At 40.5% G+C, this 21336-nt stretch overlaps 1 protein-coding gene across 1 annotated transcript in view; it reads right to left on the bottom strand.

The window, feature by feature from the left end:
- vwde (von Willebrand factor D and EGF domains) overlaps positions 1–19174 on the bottom strand; it is a 35304-nt gene extending 16130 nt beyond the window's left edge. Inside the window, exons 1-15 of the mRNA XM_067600637.1 lie at positions 18799–19174; positions 15475–15665; positions 12721–12952; positions 10880–10954; positions 9054–9283; positions 7939–8028; positions 7100–7247; positions 6367–6581; positions 5980–6053; positions 5469–5742; positions 4854–5050; positions 3399–4279; positions 3140–3276; positions 1207–1371; positions 478–582 (exon numbers count right to left, since the gene is read on the bottom strand). Coding sequence (XP_067456738.1) covers positions 478–582; positions 1207–1371; positions 3140–3276; positions 3399–4279; positions 4854–5050; positions 5469–5742; positions 5980–6053; positions 6367–6581; positions 7100–7247; positions 7939–8028; positions 9054–9283; positions 10880–10954; positions 12721–12952; positions 15475–15665; positions 18799–18874 — 3090 coding nt within the window. The 5' untranslated portion in view covers positions 18875–19174. The remainder of the gene's footprint in view (positions 1–477; positions 583–1206; positions 1372–3139; positions 3277–3398; positions 4280–4853; positions 5051–5468; positions 5743–5979; positions 6054–6366; positions 6582–7099; positions 7248–7938; positions 8029–9053; positions 9284–10879; positions 10955–12720; positions 12953–15474; positions 15666–18798) is intronic.
- Between the last annotated feature and the right edge of the window lie 2162 nt (positions 19175–21336).

Here is a 21336-nt window from a genome sequence, read left to right as displayed (position 1 = left end):
CAGTTAGAGAGTTTTGCCTCACTTTGATATATATTTTATCACATTTAGGTGCAGATTTAAATGTACATCTGTTCTGAGTTAAATTATCTTATACCAGCATCACATCTGCTGTCTTATTTTCAGTAGATTAAATACCTGTAGTAGTCATCATACAACAGCAGGTTGCATATGCAGTCACAAATTTTGTATAATTTATGCATATCTGGAACAGATCTGTCCGAGGGCGCCACCTCGGCTCGAATCGGCACTGGTTCTGAGCATTGCTAAAGGATTTAAATTCTACATTTCCATGTTGTAAACACCAAATTTCTGCAGCACAAATGGCATTAGAGCTGTAGAGCTGATGCAGAGCTGAATGAACCTGAGGTGTTGGTGAGGTGATGGGGCGGAGAGCGTGGGTGAAAATGTATCTGAGGAGATATTTCAACTTTTTGATCCATATTTACTAAATTTAAACCACCATCAAGACGTCCTTACCCTCAGGGTGCAGAGGACTTCGGTGTTGAGGCTGCAGATCTGGCAAGCTCCATCATACAGAGTCAGTATCTTGGCGTTACTGTAGCTGTAGCCATCATTGGACACCTGCCATCAGCAGAACCGTGATTACAGTGGATCACTGGGAACATAAATAAACTGAACAAGGTGAACTGCAGTTGCTCACATGGGATCATTTTCAACAACTCAGATATTTTAATACACTCCACTGTACAATCTGAGAGCATCTATTTTCACTTTGAGGTTGAAACAATACAAACTGCCGGTGCTGCGGTGCTAGAAAGACTCAATTCAGTGATAAATGTTCTCAAGTTTACCAAATCCGACTGTTGTGAAAAAGTATTCCCACACTCTTTCATTGACAGTCAGGTAAACGATCCAATTTCCACAGTTTCACACCGCTGAGTCCATTTTTCTCCTAAACCAAGTCAAAACAGGACAAAATGTTCAGCTGCACTCTGTGGAGCCTTTACACAAGCAGCAGCCAGCAAATTAAAACTAGCAGATCTATTGCATCTGTCCACTTTTCATTACTTCGGTGCAGATTTACTGTTCACGCTGATACAGAGACTATCCTGAGATAATTAAAATGTCTTTCAAAATAAGAATAGAGGTTTCTTGAGGACTCCGGGATCATTAGAGAGGAGAAATTACTCATTTATAGCAGATTCACCAGTGTACAGTGCAGAAATGACTGGAGACATGACTAACTTTGATCTGCCAGCGGGCCAGCGGTCTGTTTGTCACTGTTTCCAGGTCCACGTCTCCAGGAGCCTGGCTGCTCTCCAGAGGCAGCTGGCACTCCAGAGCCGTCACATCCAGAAAGGTGGCCAGAACAAACTGGGGCTCATCCAGAACCCACTCCCCATCCACAAACTGGACAAAAGATAGGGAGGGAGAGAAAGGGGGGGGGGCATGAGTGGGAGAAGGTGCAAAAGAGAGAGAAATTAGAGATGGGAACAGGGAGGGAAAAGGATAACGTAGCAAGACAGAAAGAGACAAACGACACAGTGCAATGAGAGTGTTAGCCTGTTAGCTGTAATTCTGAGTTATACAGCAGCAATGGTAATTATAACAAGCACATAACGTTGTATTAATTAACCTTAAAGCTGTACTTAATATATTCCTACATTAAAAATGGCTCAAATTACTATATATAATGTGAGAGGAGTCACTTGTAATTATGAACAAACAGACTCTGCAATTCTACTCAGCTTTAAAGAGTATTTTTGTGAGTTTCAGATCATTGTTTTGGTTTCACGGCCTGCAACCCGACTGTTTGGGTTATTCTCATGGCTATTATCAACCTCGTCTCCAGCTGCAGCAGGCAGAAAAAGCTCTAATAAATTCTGTATGCTACCTGCTCAGCACCAGTTAAAGGAGAGTAGTTATACACACATCACGTAGGTGCAACGCTATTAGAAAGCAGTATGAATGAACGAAGGTAACACCTGCACACTTACTCTAAGCCACAAAATTTAATCAACATTTCAATCCTATTCGGATCTTCGTCAGGTCAGAATGTTTGTGACACAGTTAGCAAGTACCTGGTGAACATAGTGAAGCATTTAATGGCTAAAGAGTCAAATATTTCCCTCGATAGAGACCAAAAATACAGCTGAAAGGAGAATAAATATTGGACTTAAATTTGTCAGTTTGTCAGAAACATGACTTGAAATGCTAATGTTGCTCTTTGTCTGCTGGATGTGTAAATAAGATACTGTTCGCTAACACTTGGGTCATATCAACTTAAAGGACAGGTTCACAATTTTTCAGCTTGTCTTAAAACAACTATCAGGTGCAAAAATGAATGTTGAAGTAGGTTTTTCTCTTTCTCTTGTTCATACTGACCTTTAGAAGATCCCTTCATAATGCATTTACAGTGTAAGTGATGGGAGCCAAAATCCACAATCCTCCTTCAGTGCAAAAATGTATTTAAAAGTTTATCTGAAACTAATATGAAGCTTCAAATGAGTCAAATCAAGTAGATATCTTTCAAGGTTACAGTCTTTTTAGTGCCAAGGTTCCTCTTTTTGTTACTATATTTCCACTGCAGCTCAATAAGGAAACACTGTCTGAAGAAACACAAAGAGGGAATTTTAAGCTAAAATGTGGCAGATATCCACTTGTTATGACTAACTCAGACTGCTGAAGCCTCATATAATCTTCAGATAAACCTTTCAATAAATTTTTACACAAAATGACTGTGTGGACACTGTGGATTTTGGCTCCCACAACGTATATTGAAAGCATATTTGAAGGGGATCTTTGAACAGCCTGTATGAACAGGAGGAAAACCTCTTTCAGTGTTCATTTGGGTACCTGACTGTTGTTTTAAGACACACCTGAAAAATTGTGAACCTGTCTTTTCATAAAGTGATAATATGTTACTGTTGTGAGTCACACTTGGAAGTTTCTCGTGTTTTGGTTGGACTCAAAGAAACTAGATCGATAGACTCAACTGAGTTAAGCTATTAGAACTTCTTGAGCTCTCCCACAGAGAATACTTGGATATGTAGTTGAGATGAAATCATCCACTGGACCAGAATGTTTGTCAATAAACGGGAAATCTGACTCTCTGGAAAAATCTAGGCGGAGCAGGTCGGAAAAAAGAAACAGAAGAAGAAGCAGAAAAACAAAGTACCTTTTCTTTAACAAACTCACACTTGAGCTCGTAGGAGTCCTTAAAGCCTTGACCGTAGACTTGGATGGTGGAGCAATCTCCCTGTCGGACGTCACACAGACCCTCCTTCTCCAACTCAGTAATCTCTGGGATCTGGTCTTCACACCATGAACGACAAAGAGTGCAGAGAAGCAGGCACTGTTACTGCTAATATCGGCTGATTGATCGGCTTTACCTCTATAAGATGCGTCTGTGTGTCAGTGTATGTTTAGTATGTTACCAGACAGCACACTGCAGTCAGAGGACCCAAATCCCGGGAAGCAGACACAACCCCACTCCGAGCACTGGCCATTCCCGTTGCACAGATTAGGACACTTAAGGATGGCCAGAACATCCTGGTACTCTTCTTCTCTCTTCCTCTCCTCCACCAGCCTCCTCTCACACTCGTTCTCCAGCAGCGGTAACGTTGCATTCAGCCATGACTGGTCATCCTTCAGCTGTAGGTCGGTAACACACATGGCGGCTGCACGACTAACTATCGTTTCTTCTAGAAGACGCCTGCAACCTAAAGCTATGCTGGAGTTTGCCACAGCCTGATGGCACTGAGCTCTGGCCTGCTGCTCCGTCAGGCCAGAAGGTGTCGGCCATATTGGGGAAGAGTCTAAATGAACTGCTAGTTCATGGTCCTCTGGGAAGAAATAAGTGAAGCCTTCCAAGTCAGACTGGCTGAGGCTTTGGTGTGGGGAGTTAGATATGTAACGGTGGGACTGCCTCCTGCCCCTACGCTGCTGCTGCTGCTGCTGCTGGGCTGCTCCATCCCTGGAGGCTCTCGAGGACGAGCTGAAGCCTCTTTCATGTGGCTGAGCATCCTGGGTGTGTTGGCTAAAGAGGCCCGGAGGCAGAGACTGTCTTCGATTCCCCTCACCTCTGAGTAGTTCTACCGAGCCGATGTACTCCGCCGTGACGTCCAGAGTGGGGATGACACTGGGGAGTTGCACGTTGCCATAGTGAGAGCAGGCGGAGTCGGACGAGGTGACTGCTTGAGAGCGACTTTGTGGAGATGTGAGGCGGGGTTCTGCCTGACAGTTACAGAACTTGCGGGGGTTCAGTGTACTCAGAGAGGAAGGCACAGCATCAAACAGACTGGTGCCTGGAGGGAGCCTGACAGAGGAAAAAAAAAAGAAGAAGATATCAGTGAAGAAACACAGCTGGAGCCAACAGCGGGGTGACAGGAGGGTCTGTACGAGGCTGGATCAACCTGTTAGGTGGCTCCGGGGAAAAAATAAGTTGTTGGACCCCTACTGCTTCCTATTTTAGTTGATATTGTGATGAGTGGTGCAAATGTCTAAACAATGTCTAATCAAATTACGTACATCCAACTGACACCCAGTGAACCTGAGGCTTTTGTGGCCCCTAGGGTTTGAGGCCTTGGCTCTTTGGAGTTAATGTATACTAGAACAAAGCTTTGGTGAAGATGCTAAACGACTACTTAAAATGTCTAAAATTTGTACACATACAAAATGGCAAAAGGCATGTTTAGTGCAACAACAAATATATAACTAAATGGCCAATCAGAGTTTATTAGGCAGCTAAAAATGGTGATAAGCATGGATGAGACTGACGTAGGTGTACAAGCTGTAAGTGGACTTTTGTCTTTGATCACTGTTGAAAATGTTAACTGCTCCTCACAGCCGAGCTTTCATGTCGACTGACAGACACGACAAAATATACTGACCTCCATTCAGAAATAAAAGCGTGCAGATGCTCCAGTGTGGCGCCCCCTGCTGCGTGGAAGTCGTTCTCTGACTGTCCGTCGTAGGTCCCACACAGGCCTTCAGTGTGGCTCCGGTCTGAACTGGGGGCTCTCAACGTCAGACTCATTCCCCAGTTGGACACATCGGCACGAACAAAAGCTCCTGATGAGAAGGTCATCTGCAAAACAACATCAGAATTATAACATGGAGTGAAGAGAAAATGTTACAGTATCTTCAACAATAAGCGTCTGCATAAATTTTGAAACCAAGGCAGTCATATTTCAATAGTTTTTTTTTTCTTTTCACACATCTACTAGCGTTATTAATAATGTTTTCCAAACAGTTTAAAGGAATAGTTGCTTTTTTGAGAGTAAGATGAGAAGTCTGAGTAGTATCGATCTTCTCATCTCACTGTCAGCAAGGAAGCAGATAAGTGAATTTCCCAAAACTATTAATTTAAAATCTTGCTGGTACTGTTCTATAAGTTGATAGGTTGGGCTGTGAATAGATACCAGAAACTGTGTTAGTTTCATAATAAATTTAGGTATTATTATATTTGTGTTAAGACAGATTTTTTCTGACTCATCCTCACTCACAGTGACTTTGCGTCCCTGATAGGACTCGGTGATGCGGATGCCACTCTTGCTCAAGTCTCTGTTCTTCACAGACAGGTGCGGCTTGGTTTCACCCATCTCCCCGCTGCACATGTCAAAAGCGATTACATCGCCTCCGTCCCTCGCTACGAAGCCGCACACACACGAGGCGGCGTGCACCAAACTGCCGCACTCCCACTGACGGACGTGGACTTCAAATGGCCAGAGGCTGCTCTTATAGAGAACAAAGGTTCCTATTTGGTAGTTTTCATAGTGCCTGTAGGTAAACAAAAAGGAACATTAAGTGATTTTTTTAACCTGCCTGTTCCTGTGAACTCTCTATCCCAGCATGCATCAGGTGAATGAATTACTCTAGATATTTGCTACTGCATTAAAGGCATCTTTCTCCATCACAGATCCAAATTCCTACATATAATGAAAACTGCAATAACACATAGTACAGTGTATAATATATATATATAATGTATGTTTTCTGTATATTTGACTGAAGTACCTGCCGTCAAATGTGATCATGTGAGGATCAGTGAAGGAGTAGCAGTAGGCTGAGGGGACATCCTTCACCTTTATCTGTAAATGAGAGATCAGTTTCATTCCTTCTTAAATTAAAATACTCAGGATACAGAAGCACAGTGCAAGAATAAAGAGTTAACTCTTCACTGCATGTTTAAAAACCAACAAAAAATGCTGCAGCAGAAAAATCATTACAAAACTTATAAATCAGATGGTTAAATGGGAATACTACAATGTGCAATGAGCTGCATTGTGTATATAGAGAGATGAAGAACTATTTGATATCTAAAAATCCACATCTCATGAATTCATACACCATGAGCAAAATATCAGTTTTTCCAAACACCCCAGGATAATCTGATCTGTTTACCTCAGCAGGTTCTGGTGAGTATCCGTTCCAGAGGAAATTCTGTGTGACGATGGGTTTGATAGAGATCTGAGTTGTCCTGTTGCCATCTTTGACAAAGTCAGTGACGGGGCTGAAGTGGACCAGAGCCCGGCCACAGATTCCGTCCCTGCAGGGACCCCGGGACAGATGCACCACACATGAGGACAGAGACAGATCTGCACCCAACAAAACCTCGTCTGCAACACAACAAGGATTTAGACTCAGTGTTATTTACATGATGATAGAAGAGAAAAGAACAGAAAAGAAAGAAAAAGTGTTATTTATTGTTTATGAGCTAATTCAGTCAGCTCCTCTGCATGGTCTTACCCTTTGTCTGCTGTTATAGACATTTGAAGTGAAGTAAAATGACACCTTCTTTGTAGTTACCTACGCAAATTTTAAGTTACAATTTCCCCCATTAATTGCACAATTATCCTTTATATGCATGTTAAGGATAAAGGAGATAACATGCAAGGTGCATCACTCATCCAGTATGTCTGAAACAAAAGGCAAAAATAATAACTATCTAAAACGAATTATTTAAAATGTAATATCTGACGATTTGTAAGAGGAAAAGAGTAAGGGAATGCATTTAAAACAGTGTTTGTCTGCTTTAACGTGACCATGCCTGGCTAACTAGTTACTTAAATAAGTAACGTCACACAGCTAACAACCAGTTATCATGTTTCGTCGTTATCTTGCCGTACATCCTCACCTTGACTGCTTGTGCTGAGCTGCAGGGACACAGTGCACTGTTCTGTAGAGGAGGAAGACTCTTCCAGACATGGGATGGGAACTGTGCTCTCAACCACCAACTCATACAGCTTCCCATCCTCAGAGACACTGCTCACCTCCGGTCTTAGCTGCAGATAACGGTTATAGAGGGAGAGATTACATGACATTCTGAAGGAGAAGTTTTAGTCACACAGATATATCTTGAGACAAATAATTTCTTTGCTAGAGTTGAACCTCAGCGAGTAACGTCAAAGAGCGGCAGCTGCCAGGCTGAGAGGAAAAGAAGAAACTTAACAAAATCTAAATTAAATATAGTTCTAGAAAGTTTTATTGCCCAACAAATGAGTCCAAATCAGTCTTGTGGAAATAATTTCCCTTTTTTGTATTACACAACATCTCTGCAGCCAGGTGGCCGACTTCTCACGGCTCAGCACTAGGTCATGACCCGGTAATTAAATCAAATCAAATAAAAATCACTGAGATTAACACTCAGGGCAAATATTAAGCTGAGCAGTTAAACATCAAGTGTGTAGTAGTTTCCATTTTTGTCTTCACATTTCTTTTTCTTTGTTTACACGGACAGAAAAAAGAGACAGTAATGTTTTAGAAGTTTGTGAATTGTAAGAATGAATTGTACAAAAGACCAATTAAACAACATAATTAGCAGCAATATTTTTGTTTTTTCGTCTATGATGTTGGAAGATCAGCAGCTTTCTGTTTTGTCCGTATTGTTGTCACTGTGTGGTATAATTGGACAAATACTGTTCATCAAGATACACCACACACACTGTTGTGAAAGGTCAGATGACTGTGATATACCCTGATCCCAGCGAAGAACTCCTGACTTTCCACTGAAGGACTGCGGATGTCGGGCGAGTCCAAGAAGAAACTGGAGGTGGAGCAGTAAATCTGAGAGAGTGAGTGAGAGAGGGAGAGATCATTTTCCAATGATTTGTCTTTCTATGAAGTAACCATTTGTTGTCTTGTCTTAAAATATTTCTCAAAATTATTACAACTACTGTATATTGCTGCTTTGGCAATACTGAACTAATCGCACACATGGCAATAAAGAAAAATTTGAATTAGTGTGAGAGAGAGAGAGCAAAGGGAACGACACGGCAAATAAAAGGGGAAAAAATCTTGGATGTATAAAAGATTTTATAGCTAAGGTCAGGTCACAGACACGAACAGCACTGTAAAACAAAACGGCATGTTGACAGGCTTCAATAATAGCTTCAGTCGCTGTTGGCTCAAAGTCAGGAGCAACATCTTTGATTTATACAGTTATGTCTTATTTCCAGTCGGATGGGAAGTCGATTGTCATAGGAATGATCTATGAATGATCTGACTTCTGATCTTCAGTTTCCTTTTTTTAAGATACGTAGTCACTTGGACTTGGATCTATCTTTGGATGGTCTTCACTATTAAATGTTGAAATATACTGTAGAATGTTTCCTTCGGTTACCCCCTTTTGGTTTTCATTTCAAATATGGGGATTTTTAAGATCCACAATAGCCCCGGGATAACATACGACTTTGAAATGCTCAAGTGTGAAATTGCACAGAGAAAGGCCATTATGACTGTTATCAGAGCCAATAATAACCCTGAGCTATAGATCGTAAACAGCCAGGTGTAAGTTTAACTCAGACTGAAATAAGATTAAGTTAGCCATGGATATTATTAGCCCAATGCTAATAATATTAGCCCAATGAAGTATAAAGCCTTTACTGACATGTTAGTCGTTCTTAAACTACATTTGCAGGAAATGTACAATATCTGTTGCCTATTTTATCTTGTTTTTTTCAGTGCTTTGTTTAGTTCTCGCTCTTGTTTTGGGCTCCTTTAGTCATCTTCTTGACTAAAAGTTGAACGAGAACTCATCCTGAAACTGACCCCAACAAAGATCATGTGAAACCACTGCAGCCCTGCCTCACCTTGTCCCCCAGCCGGAGGTTAAAGCCGTCCAGCTCGATGAAGGCGGAGGTCTGGATGGTGGTCTCCTGTTTGAGCTCTTCGTTCCTGCCCTGAGGTGAGAGGCGGGACCAGGCCACCACGAAGCCCAGGGAGCTGTTGGAGCTGCTCTCAAAGCTGCACTTCAGGTAGACGGAGTTCCCCATCACCTCTGAGACAATCTCTGGTGCAGATGGAGTGGGAGGCTGCTTGGCTGACAAGGGGAGAAGAAGAAAGGGTAGTGGGGTTGATTAGATGACATTTATGCAAATTGTTCTGTGGATGTTGTTAAAAAAAACACAACAGAGGTGGAGAAGGAAGCCAATGCAACTGTTTGAACTTTTTTTAGAGATCAAAACATATGGTCATATGTTGAACACTCTTCATCTTTTGTCAAAGTAATCTGTAATTTGACTCTTGAATCTCCTCCTATAAAGGTTTGTTCACATCTGAAAAAGTTCAAGTAGACACTCAAAAGTATGTGGACACTGTGGTCTGGGGTTTTTTCATGGTTTGGACCCTTTCTTCCAGTTAATGTAACTGGATGTAATCTTTAATCTTACAGCATAAACAGATATTTTAGACAATACATTTACATTTTGTTACTTGGCAGACACTTTTATCTAGCGAGGACAGACAATCAAGCATTGGAGCACAGTGACTCAAAAGAGCCTTAGTACAAAGTTAAAAAGTAGCTGACCAGGTACAAGTGCAATGAGAAAGACTGTTAGACAGAAGCTTCATTTGTTTTTTTTTTGTTTTTTTTTTTACAAAATTAATGTAAGAAATGATTGTAAGTAGACAAGTGCATGAGAAATACCATAAACAACAAGAAAGTAATGTAAAAATCATCGAAGTGCTAAAAGGTTAAAAGGTTTCCAACTTCGTGGCACAGTTTGGCCCTCGCGGTCAGGTCCATAACAAAAGTTTTCCTGAGTTTGGTGTGGAAGAACTTGACTGACTTTATCACCAACCATCACTGCAGACATCACTAACACTCTTGTGGCTGAATGGAAGCAAATCTCTGCAGCCAGGTTTCAAAATCTTGTGGAAAGTGTTCCCAAAAGACTGGAGGCTGTTATAGCAGCATATTAATGTTTGAATGAGATGTTCAATAATAACAAATAGGTTTAACATTTAAGTGTCTATATACCCAGGAAAATAGCTTTGTTGTTATTGGTTCAGTATGTGGTATCATTAACTTTTTTGGTTAACTGCTAATATTAAATTTATAAATCATACACACATAATTTACTAACATTTGGCTGGAGGCTAGCGCTAATTTCCATTCCAGTTGGAGTGAATGAAAAAAAATTCCCCACTCTGAGGAGGTAATACTAACGCTACTTCTAAATAAACTAGTCGTAATTTATAACGTAGCAAATAATTATGTAGAGGAAAGCAGCTAATGCTTCATTCATACGAGCAGTTCTATCCAGGAAATATTCAGCTTGGTCTGTTCTATTAATTCCAAAGTAGAAAAGTGAGCTTGTGTAATTTATTTAAAACAAGTTAATGAACATGTTTAGTGATCTTTTGCTCACCTCTAATTAAACCTCCCTCCTTCCATCTCTGCCAGCTTCCTAAAAACCTGCCTTGGCATAATTCACAACCTGGCCGAGGGCCGTCACCATGGAGACGAGGCCCAGCGGACACCGGGACACATGCTCAGCTCATTAAGAGGAGCGGTAAGGGGGCCGGCGGTGCATTCCTGACCACATGGTAACTCCCTGACCTCCTGATTGTTTTGGTGTTTGACCTAACACGAGGAGACAAGCGCGGGCCATAAACACAGCAACAGGGTCCTTACTTTTACATGTTCCTCCGACGTTCACCTCATTAGGGCCGCAGGTCAGTGACGTTGTGGGTAAAGTGTCCAACATCTCTGTTAGAAAAACAGGAGAGTGATTACAGCATTCAATTATAAACCAGTGGAAAGCCTCAAAGCGAGGTTTAATTAACATAATAGATTATACTACATGGAAGAGAGGAGAATTTGTTTCTAAGTGCTTATCTGAGAAGCAGTTCAGTCTTTTGCTGAAAAGTGTTATTCTTCCGATAAGGTTGCGGTTTTGTTTCCACTTTTAATCTCTGTCTCGCTGCATGTTGGGTTGGGAGCGTTGTCAGGATCAAAAAATGCTTTGATGTTACATCCTATGGAGGGGGAAGCTGCACACTCATAACTCTGATGCGGTCTTGTTCTGCATATTGATGTGGTATCCCGCTTTCTGTCTGGGCTCTATGGTATGTTTGCATGATGTCAGTACATCTTTATTTCATGTGAAGAAGACGTGAGCTGTCTCTAAGATGTTATGACAAGTAACAACCACATTATCCAGCCATTATAGTTAATAAACCATGGCCAAGGAAAATAGAGTTGTCTGACTGACTGGCAGGAAACCTCAAATGTGGCTCCAGTCGACAGTTCAACCACACTCCGACTTTAAATAATGTATGACAATCTGTGTACATCTTTTTGTCTGTAAGTGGTTATTGTATAATTTACTGTAAGTGCAATAATACACTTTAAGCCCTTAAATAGAAATTAATAGACTCATAAGAATCTACAATAATTGATGTAATATGGGTAAAGTGGTGATGAAATATTGTGATACTTACATTTCAAAAAATATGATCATACTGTGACTGTTTTTACAAGGCATCATGGCACATTATTAAGGTATAGAGTGATGTATTATGTTTGTGTGATGTTCTTTATAGGGGCTTCACAGAAAGTAAATACTCACTTGTTAATTTGAGGGTACCTCAGCATTTGTTTGTTAATTCAGAATGACTCTCTGAGAAGGACCAGGCCAGCCAGCTTGACAAAATCTAACACTGAATTTACTCACTTGGGATTAGAACCAGTGGGAACTGCCTCTCCAGCTGATCTTAACTCACATGTTGCAGTAGTCAGACTCTCAGATTGTGTAGCTTTGTCCCACATTGGCACATACTGCAGCCTACATGCACTAATTTATTTAGACTGACACAACCGACCAACAGAGCGACTGCTGTGCTGTACTAGCTGCTGGTCAAAGCTACAAAGTCACAGAAAGTCACTGACAGCATGTTGAGTTAAAAAACATTTGGAAAACACAACCACAAGAGCTTGAATCAACATTTTTCCAATATATTAACAATGGATCACAAGACCACTTGTATATGAAACGGGTTGCTCACCACAGAGTGTAATCATCTCTGCAGAGCTGGAGCTTTATAGCGTCTTTCAGCTCATTTTTTGGGTGCAGACTGACAAAGTTAGCAAATAGACGGTGAACGTTTTGGATGATTTAGCAGCTAAAGTGAAATATATTTCCCTGAAGAGTTAGTGGAGACCAATAATAGAGCTAAAAAAGAGAGTGAATGTTGGACTTCAACGTTTCAGCAGTGGCCAGAAACACGACTCCAAAGGAATGCTAATTTTTCTGTGATGCTCTGTGTTTGCAGGATGTGTTAATTGGTGACCTGTTAATCATACATCAGCTTAAAAGGTGATAATTTGTCAGTGTTAAGTTTAGAGCTTGTTACTGCTGCCTTTAAGTGGGCAAGAAATCAGCTATTGCATGTTTAAAATGGTTGTTTTGTTTTTAGTGGTTTGTATAATATATTTTTTAATGAATATTATGTCACCACCATGCTCTGACTTGCCCTGAGCGCAGTATCCCATGCATCCCTGCGTAGGCTGCAGCAGGTAAACGTAGAAATCTCCACAGTTGCGGACGGTGACCGGGATGCGGAACAGACAGCAGTCCTTGCTGCTGCTCGGGAAGAACTGCCAGGCAGCGCAGGCCGTCAGCTGCCTGACCTCCAGCGGACCCGGCAGGGACTCACCCTCACCCAGAGACAGCCACACTGGGGCCTGGGTCCCGCAGTGGTTAACCTGGACGGACAAAGCAGAGAACATTCAAACAGTTTGGTGAAAGTGGAAATATTTCGGGTGCAGTTACTTTGCTGTAAAAGGTAAAATGTGACATATTAATGAAAGGTTATACATTTGCTATTCTCAACACCTGATGTTAAGTTTCAAAACCAAAAAAAATGCTTGGAATAAGAAAGAGAAGAAGAAATAAACTACCAACATGACTGAACAAAGAAAGAGAACAAACATCCTCGAACACTAAAAGCTGACAAAATTAAATGAACCCATTATTCATGAAAAAAAGCAACAACTCAGCAAAGAAACAGATTATAATAATAATGCCGGCTTTGCACCAAAGATGTCACCACTGGGAGTATATTTGACAAAAACTACTTTGTACCACTTATTTTAGTTAATTCCCCTTTGAAGAAATCCTTGGCCTGACAAGCCATTTATCCGCTATCTTCATAAAGACATCGCCTTATTATGTAACAACTCTCTCTCATCCTCTCTTCCTTCCTCCGCCCCCACTCCTGTGGATATCCATCACCCAGAGAGAGCGACGATGCCCTGGGAAGGCAGAAGGAGGCTGACACTTCAGACGGATCCTGCAGGCTCTTCACAGCAGGCAGCCCGCAGGAAATGAGACACATTCCAGCTCTCCTTGCTATCTCCTTCATAAATATGTACACACACACACACACACTGATAACTGTGTGTGTGTCCGTAAGTGTATATATCAGTTTTTGTGTATGTTTGTGTATATCAGACAAAGCTTGGAGGCCACCTCAGAGTTTTTCTCCACATGAGGTCACAAATGAGGTCTCAAGAGATTTTAAAGACTGATGTATTGATATTTGTAATCAAAGAAACGTGATTGAATGAAAACTCCTTAATTGCTGGGGTCATGAGAAATTTACGACCTTGGACTAAGGTCACAGCTGGCAAATGGTTAAAAACTCTGGGCTACCTGAAGTATGACTTGACCTGTATGGAATCTTTTGGAGACCAATTTCAGTCATCTAAATCTGTGCCAACATTTGAGTTGGATGACTTTTCTGCCAAAGAAATTCCCAAAAAACACAAGTATGGAGATTTTTTTTCTTTTTCTTTGTGACCCAGAAAAAAATCTCTCTCCAAACATTTGTGAGGAAATTGTTTGCAGCGTCTTAACATATGTCAGCGTGACCAAATCAGTCTGTTAACATTGCTGCAGCTCAGAAAGCTGAATAAGCTGAAGGGTTAGACGGGTGAACTTCTAGCTGGAAGTCAGTTTGAATCCCATAAATGGTTCTAATAAGGCAATCTTTCATCATTACAATCGTCTCTGGCAAACAGGTATCACCTTGGGGTCCTTGAGTAAGTATCTTAATGCCCAAGACTGATGAAGTGAAGCTTCTGACAGCTGGCTGAAAAAGAGCTTGCATGCTCAGCAAACCTCCGCTGGATCTCTACAGGATAAAGGAACAGTTTGACATTTTGGGGAAATAGCTTTCTAGCTGAGCGTCAGATGAGAAGATCAAAACCGCTCTCACATCTGTCTATTCCATATGAAGTCTGGCTCTGTCCAGAGTTTCAGAATACACCCACAACCCCGAGAAATAGTTTCAGTATGTAACTCCCGTGTAGAAACCACAACATGTCATTTTTTACAAGAATGTGCAAAGTTAAGCTAATCGCCTGCTGGATCTAGAGTCATATTTACATTTACATTACATTTATTCATTTTGCAGATGCTTTTGTCCGAAGCAAAGTACAAATGAGGTACAATCCAAGCTACAGTCACTCAAGGAGAAGCCATTGAGAAAAAGTGCCTCGACATTCAGTTCCACTGTTTTACCTGACAGAAGTGTTGCAAAGCTTGCAGGTGCTTGAAGTAACATATACTGTAAGTGCATAGCAGAAACTGTATTACATCTCATATAATTATTAAACTTATATTTAGTGCACAGATGAAAGAGTGGTATCAATCTTCTCATCTAACTCTCAAGTCAAAAAGCGAAAAAGCGTATTTCCCAAAATATTGAACTATTCCATTAAAAATAATATGACAATACAACATATATACATTTGGACTTACAATGAACACAATATCAGTCAAAGATTACATTCATACTATTCTTTTCTGTTCAATATGAAGAACAATTAGCAGAGTTTAAGTGCAGATTGATTTGAAAAGCGAGCTTTCCATCACACTATGACACTAGTGTAACTTTGGGGAAAAAAAACACAGACTTGATGTTTATTATGATGGATTGCGCAACTCAAGTCAGCTAATTGATTTTCATAACATACTCAAATGAAGCTGTCTGGGAAGGTGGATAAAATATGTTCAATTTTATGGATTTGCAGATTATTAGTTGTAATGTAAAGCAGACATGATTTGCAGTAAATTAGTTAAAACAGACAAAAACACCGGTATAATCCTTTAAATCCCGTAACCCACAGCATAGATGTTTCTAAATATTTCTGATAGTTGATATAATGTATAACAGATACATTCCTGTAAAACTCTCCAGTGTGTTTTTTTGCGAGATGTTTACCTCCACACACTGGGTGGGCATGCTGGCCGGCTTGTCAAAAATCTGAAACTGGTACCAGCCCGGAGTGAGGGAGTGATCACAGATGAAGTCCTGCAGGGACGACTGCTGCAGCCAGCTGGAGCTGAAGGTGGTGCTGCGGTAGGGGTTGTCGAGGACCGAGTGGCCGCCCGGCGCACACTCCGGAGGGAGAACTGCGAGTACAGCCAAACAGACAACATAAGCACTGGATGTACACCAAGACTGTCAATACCAATGATCAATATATGGAAGGCTTTCTTCAGGTTATCCAAATAGTGGATTGTAGACATGCATTTTTCCAGCTGGTCTGCGTTCAAGATAAATGTTTGAAATTGAATTTCAAAGCTGATAAATAAGTTGCAGCGCTGCCCAGCATGGAGGTTTGCACACAGATCATGAGGGAGAAAGAATGATGTTATCATTTGATTTTATGTACAAAAAAATGTGAACCCAATAGTAAAAAAAAGCTTCGGCTAACACACCAAGATGAAATTATCTTTTCACACCTGCACCCTTTTGATCTATTCTCCCCATCAGGTCATAATCAGGTATGTCATCTGTAGTTTAGAGGTTTCAACTAATGAATCACTTCATCTTTTTATTGAATAAAAGAGCTTCAGAACGATGAAGATCTGAGCTGCAGCCAAACCTAACAGCATTATTATTAATACATTTCTAAGCAGGATGTGACCGTTGATGTCCATATGGTTCATCTTAAGATACGGCTTCACATGAGATGTATCATAAAGGGAGGAAGTACTTGGTATTCATCAGCTTGTCGTAACACTGTCAGAGACATCAGTCTTTTTTGTTTATGATAAGCACATTTTAAAAAAACTTCAAAGAATCTTGTACTTGAATATAAAACATGAAGGCAACTATTTATTTGGATCATACCAAAGTAAATCCTGGGGGGTATTTCAGAAAGAAAAAAAAACTCTAAATGAAAGACATCCTCTTTAAAACTGTGCTGAGTGGAAGGAAGTCCTAAATCTGCAACAGAGGCAAGAAAAAGGTGACAGCAGGTTAAAGGTTAAAAGACGACTCTTAAACACACAGTTTGAGTGCTTTGTGATCATTAGAGCAGTCAATAAAAATAAAAACAGGAACATTTCACATCTGTACAAAACTTTGACCGAGGATTATGAAAAGATGTCGAGGAAACCTGTTGACTAGAGGCTACAAGTGTTTTGTTGTGACCATTTCCATGTGTGAAACTCAGATGGGACTGTGACTACAAGAAGTGGTCAGAGAGAAACATGATTTTAAGATTTAACCTCATCAGCACGGCCAAGTTAACCTGCTATGGGGTTTGCTATGTGCTAAATTGATTAAAGCCTGGTTTCAAATCTTAAGTCTTTCTCTGCCACATTAAATATCCATGAATAAATGAGCAACAATGAGATTTACAGTTAAGGTTTAAGTCAATTTGGTAAAAAAACAAACATTAATTCATTTTTTATTGAGATTTTAACACCCAAAACTCATCTAATCTGCATCATCATGACTGTGCTGTTAGTCAGATTTGATTGCAAGACTCCATCGCTGAAGTAAGAAGCTCAGAAAAAATTTTTATCAGGACCTTCAAGCACAATTTAAAGGAGGCATATCATACTTTTTGTGATTTTATGTCATTTATATACTGTTGTATTGTCAGATATCTATGTTAAACATAGTTTAAGTTGAAAAACTTGAGGTGAACATATGAAAAAAACTTTCTGCACGTGAAAAGCCAGAGCTTCAGCCTGCTCTGAACGTTCCTTTGACAAAGTTACCTCTACTTCCCCATCGAACTGACGTCAGATCATTTCCACCTGCCCACAAACATCCGGCTATACTGTTGCTAAGGTTGTTCCACAGGTTGTTCACCTTTTCCACCCGCATATTTCAGATCAGATTTCAGCTCGAACATGTACAGATGTATTTGAGAAGGTGACATTTTGAATAAAAAAGAAGTGAAAATCCTACTATTACTGTTTGTTTTTGCAGCCTCCGGAGCTGGAGGAAGCTTCCTGAAGCTTCAGACAGAAGCTGAACTGAGGGGCTGCAAAAAGAGCCAGTATGAGATAAATAAGTAAATTATGTAAAGATATTCCAGTAGAGCCCCTGTGTATAAATACAGACCTGGAAATATGCATGATATGTCCCCTTTAACTTTGGAATATGCAACAACACACAAAACTGAAGTACCAGATCTTCAAACTAGGTTATGACACAGGGCCCCTCTTCAGGACGAGGCCTCAATATCAGGTAAAGCAGGATCCACCTTAAGGCTCTTTATCTGCATATTCTCGAAAATATTTTAATTATCACAAACCTGTTGCTTTCTGGAGCAATGAACAGTGAATCCTAATAAGTCAGCTGAGGAAACAAATCCAGAGAAAAGACAGTTTTCTGGGAGTTGCAAGTGGCAAAAGGTGACACATTTGCCTGTTTCTCAGATATTTTTAGGGGGAGGAACTCAAATAGTAATATAAATTTCAGTCTAATGGCTACAGGGTGCAGGAAATTAGGGAGGGATGTTAACTCGAGATTAGGAAGTGAAGACAGGTGATGAGAGAGGTCAAAAAGAGGAGGCGTGAAGTTTATGATGTGTGACCATAGGAGTTGAAACATGACCATAAAACTCATAAAAGTATACAACCACAAAAAGTCAGAGTAAAAAGAGGGAAAAAGACACAAGCTGGGACCCAGAAGTACCGGCCTCTGCTTCATCAAAGAGCAAGTTTTCGGCCCTGACCTGAGGGGTCAAGTGAAAGGTGATAGTCTGACTGAGTCTGCCACAGCGGTGACAGGCGGACGAGTCGCTGAGGGTGACGACAGGTGATGTCAGAGCTGACCAAGACATCCTTCTATCTTTCAACCTCAGCACCTGGTCACTTCAGTCCTCATCACCTGAACAGGAACTCACACCTCCTGTCTGCCTGTCTGAGGGGGGGGGCAGCCGGGAGCTAAAGGCTAATGATAGCTCATTAGATTACAGTCTGACCATGAGACTTGGAGGTGCAGTATTTGCCCTTGAATGACAGCTCCATGATGGATGAGATGGTGTCAGCTTCTTTTTGGCAACAGGACAAAACCTACCAGAGGCACTACTTGATATAAAGTGATTAAATCTGATTTTTCATCCCATTTTTGGTTTGTAAACTGTGATTTTTCTTACTAAGGAGAGGAATCCAGTCCTCATCATCACCAGAGAGCAGTTAAACAAGATGTTTTGTCCATTATATGTATGAAAACAGCACACAGGGAGGCAATTCTTTTATAAATTGTCAAAGTATTTGAATAACTTAGAGTTGAACTTACCTGCTTGAGCGTGCATTGCGAGAGGAAGTAACAACACAAGGCACGGAAGAAGTTTCCAAACTGTTTCAAGTCTCATCGTCTTGCAGCGGTCAGCGCGCGACTTTGCCAACCAAACAGCGCGAGCGAGCACCAAACAGCGCGAGCACTGGCACCGTTTAACCCCCAAAGTCTTGTGTCTGTTCTATGGCACCGTCTTCAATCTGTTTTCTGTCTCTCTTTTTTTTACGTTTTCCCAACACAAACAGCTGCAGCAGGAAATCCGGAGACACTTGACGGCTTGTTAAAGTCACTTCTTGTTGCAGAGTGGAAGAAGCTTGTCGGCTGCTCCGACACGCCGGACTGCAGCGGCTGACCACAGACTGCTGCAGCATCACAGAGGAGGGGCATCAACGGTGCACCTTCCCATGACCCACACCTCCAAACCTCTGCACACATCTGCCACCGAGCTGCAGGACTCTGACTGTAGACGAGCTACAAAAAACTTCAATTACATTTTATCTTTCTTTCATATTTTGTTTGCTTTCCCCTGTGACAGGAAAACTAGTTATCTTATGCAAGGACCATATGCATTAAACAGTACTAGGGGCTGTAATTTAAGAGTATTTTCATTATCGATTAATCTGCTGATTGTTTTCTCAATTAATTGATTAATCATTTCAAATTACACTTTCCAAAAGCCCCAAGGTGAAATCTTCAGCTTGTCTTTTGGTTTTGGACAAACAGTTCAAACCTTATAGATATTCAGTTTCACATAAGACAAAGAAATGCAGCAAAATATCACAGTTGAGAGGCTGTAAACAGGAAATGAGACTTACTAATGTCTTAAACCATTACCCAACTATCAGAATAGTAATTTTCTGTCAATTGACTAATCAATTAAAGCTGATTAAACAATGTGAAAAACAACAACGAAGAGCATATGTGAACTTAAAATGTGAATAACATGATACCACTTTAAAAATAAAAGTAAATCAGACAGAGAAACACATAATTATGGGAATTAAAAATGTTGGACATCCTGATTCATTCTTGACAGTCAAATTTTTGTTTTGACAGGTTTTCTACAAGTCAAAATGCATCAAGAATGAATCAGGATGTCCAGAGGAAAAGTTAAAAATTAATAAGTCGAAATGCACCTAAAACTAATAAAACTGCTTCATTACTAAAGTTTTACATTTGTAATATTAAACAGACAGATTTACGGGGGTAAAGCATCATAAACCTAAATCACCATGACTACCCAAACAATAGGGATTTCCAAAACACCTACGTGTTTGGCAAAGTCTTTAGAATAAAGCTTCATCAATCATGCGATGATTCTGAGCCATTTAAAATCAATAATCTGAATCAATTTATGCGTGTACAACTCTCCAAATTTCTTTTCTCCATTTCTAAAGGGAGAGAGAAGCAGACTGATGGTCCAATCATGTAGGCTCACCACTGGCCAGCCAGTGATATTTCATTAGTCACCACTCCAAACCACTAAAACAGATGCTGCATTTTTCAGGGAAATGGCCTCAGCCAAAGAGTGGGATTTTGGATAAGCAAGATATCACATTCACGTCCTTTTCCAAACTGCTCGTTTTCCATTCTCACGCTTTAACTGCAGCCGTGCTCCTCAGATAGAGTTTCACCGGGAGGAGCTGGAGAGCTGGAGCTGATTGTTCTGTCAAACACCTGAAACTGATCTCTTTCCGAGAGGAAATATGAAACACAATTCTGGGGAATTGTCAATTCTGGAGGCATTTTGACAAAACTGAACTTCCTCATCAAGTGGTTTGGATATTAATTTGTGGGATTAACTCAGAGATGTTAGATAAGAAGAAGGAGAAGAAGCTGTGTGTTGTTTTGGACAGTTATATGCTGATATGATAAGAGGTTGCTGTCATCAAATTATTATCATTATAAAGTCAATTACAAACAGGAATCAATATTTTCTTTTCTATTTTGTTTGCATGTTGTAAGAATTAAGGGTTTCAACAAACAATTATTTCCACCATCAATTAATCTGCCAATTATTTTCTTAATTAAGTGATTTATCATTTTATCTATAAAATATAAGAAAATAATGAAAAACGCCCGTCACAGTTTCACAGAGCCCAAGGTTACATCTTTAAATGTCTTCTTTTATCAAACCAACAATCTTAAACCCAAATATATTACATTTTTGTTGATTTAAAACAGAGAAAAGCATTTTTAAAAGGCCACATTTAAGAGGCTGGTTGGCATTTTGTCTTCAAATGTCTCAGGCTGATGATTTTGCTAAGTATCAACAGGAGGACAATTTCTGAAATAAAGTGAACAGTTGACGTAAACTGTAAAGTTTCAATAAAGTCAGTAAGACAATATTCTGTGATTAACGATGAATAAACCTTTGGACAGTTATTTCAGAGGATTTAAAGAGAACTAATGGGAAGCTGACAGCTGTGCAGGTCGTAGACTTCTCCCAGTACATGAAGGTGCCTGACTGTCTTGTTGAGACACTCGCCTGTTTTACTCCCAGGCGGAGGAGGGATATAACCCCTCCCTCGTAAATCT

Source organism: Thunnus thynnus, chromosome 10, assembly GCF_963924715.1.
Source record: "Thunnus thynnus chromosome 10, fThuThy2.1, whole genome shotgun sequence".
Taxonomy (NCBI): Eukaryota; Metazoa; Chordata; class Actinopteri; order Scombriformes; family Scombridae; genus Thunnus; species Thunnus thynnus.
Note: the sequence above shows the minus strand (reverse complement) of the source record. Positions and strands in the feature narration are given on the sequence as shown.